At 44.8% G+C, this 706-nt stretch overlaps 1 protein-coding gene and 1 pseudogene across 1 annotated transcript in view; both read left to right on the top strand.

The window, feature by feature from the left end:
• Positions 1–706, top strand: part of LOC119594107 (sialin-like) — a gene marked incomplete in the record, with an annotated part of 175421 nt that overhangs the window by 100872 nt on the left and 73843 nt on the right. Inside the window, 1 exon segment of the mRNA XM_037943164.1 lies at positions 49–282. Coding sequence (XP_037799092.1) covers positions 49–282 — 234 coding nt within the window.
• Positions 1–706, top strand: part of LOC119594277 — a 79615-nt pseudogene that overhangs the window by 4046 nt on the left and 74863 nt on the right.

A 706-nucleotide genomic window follows, 5' to 3' on the forward strand; every position in this document is an offset into this window, starting at 1 on the left:
ACTGTTCCCCCCAAACGACTCCAATCACCTAAACCGCCGCTAATTCAGGAGGGCGAGTTCGACTGGGACGAGCAAACGCAAGGCATCATGCTCGGGTCTTTCTTCTATGGCTACACGGCCACTAACTTCCTGGGCGGGCGGGCGGCGGAGTACCTCGGTGGGCGTCTGGTCTTCGGCCTGGGCACCGTCATCTCCGCTCTCATCTCCCTGCTGTCGCCGCTGTGTGCCCGGTTGTGCAAGGAGCTTTTCATCGCGTCCAGGGTCCTCATGGGCATCTCGCAGGTAAAATCCTCTCGCAGGTCAAGTTCTCGCCCGGATCATGTTATCTCAGAGGTCGTGTTATCTCTCGGGTCAAATTATATCAAGATCAATGAGCTCAAGTCAAGATAAATTAAGATAAGTAAGCTCAAGTCATGTTATATCAAGATAGGTCATCCCTTTTCATTTTTTCCCCGTTTTTATATTAAACCTTGAAATTAATTACCAACTTATCCTTTAGCTCAAGTTACCACAGGTTAGGTTACCTTCCACATTAAGTTCTAATGAAGGACAAAGTTCTTCAGTATCTCGTTATTATTCATGTTAAGCTATATCAGTCTCAGGTCAAGGTATTTCACAGGATTGTCAATGATATTTTGAAGTTCAGACATTATATATATGAGTGAATATATTTAACAGTTCTAGACAATACTTTCGTCCTTTATTT

The sequence above is a fragment of the Penaeus monodon genome, chromosome 33 (genome assembly GCF_015228065.2).
Source record: "Penaeus monodon isolate SGIC_2016 chromosome 33, NSTDA_Pmon_1, whole genome shotgun sequence".
NCBI lineage: Eukaryota > Metazoa > Arthropoda > Malacostraca > Decapoda > Penaeidae > Penaeus > Penaeus monodon.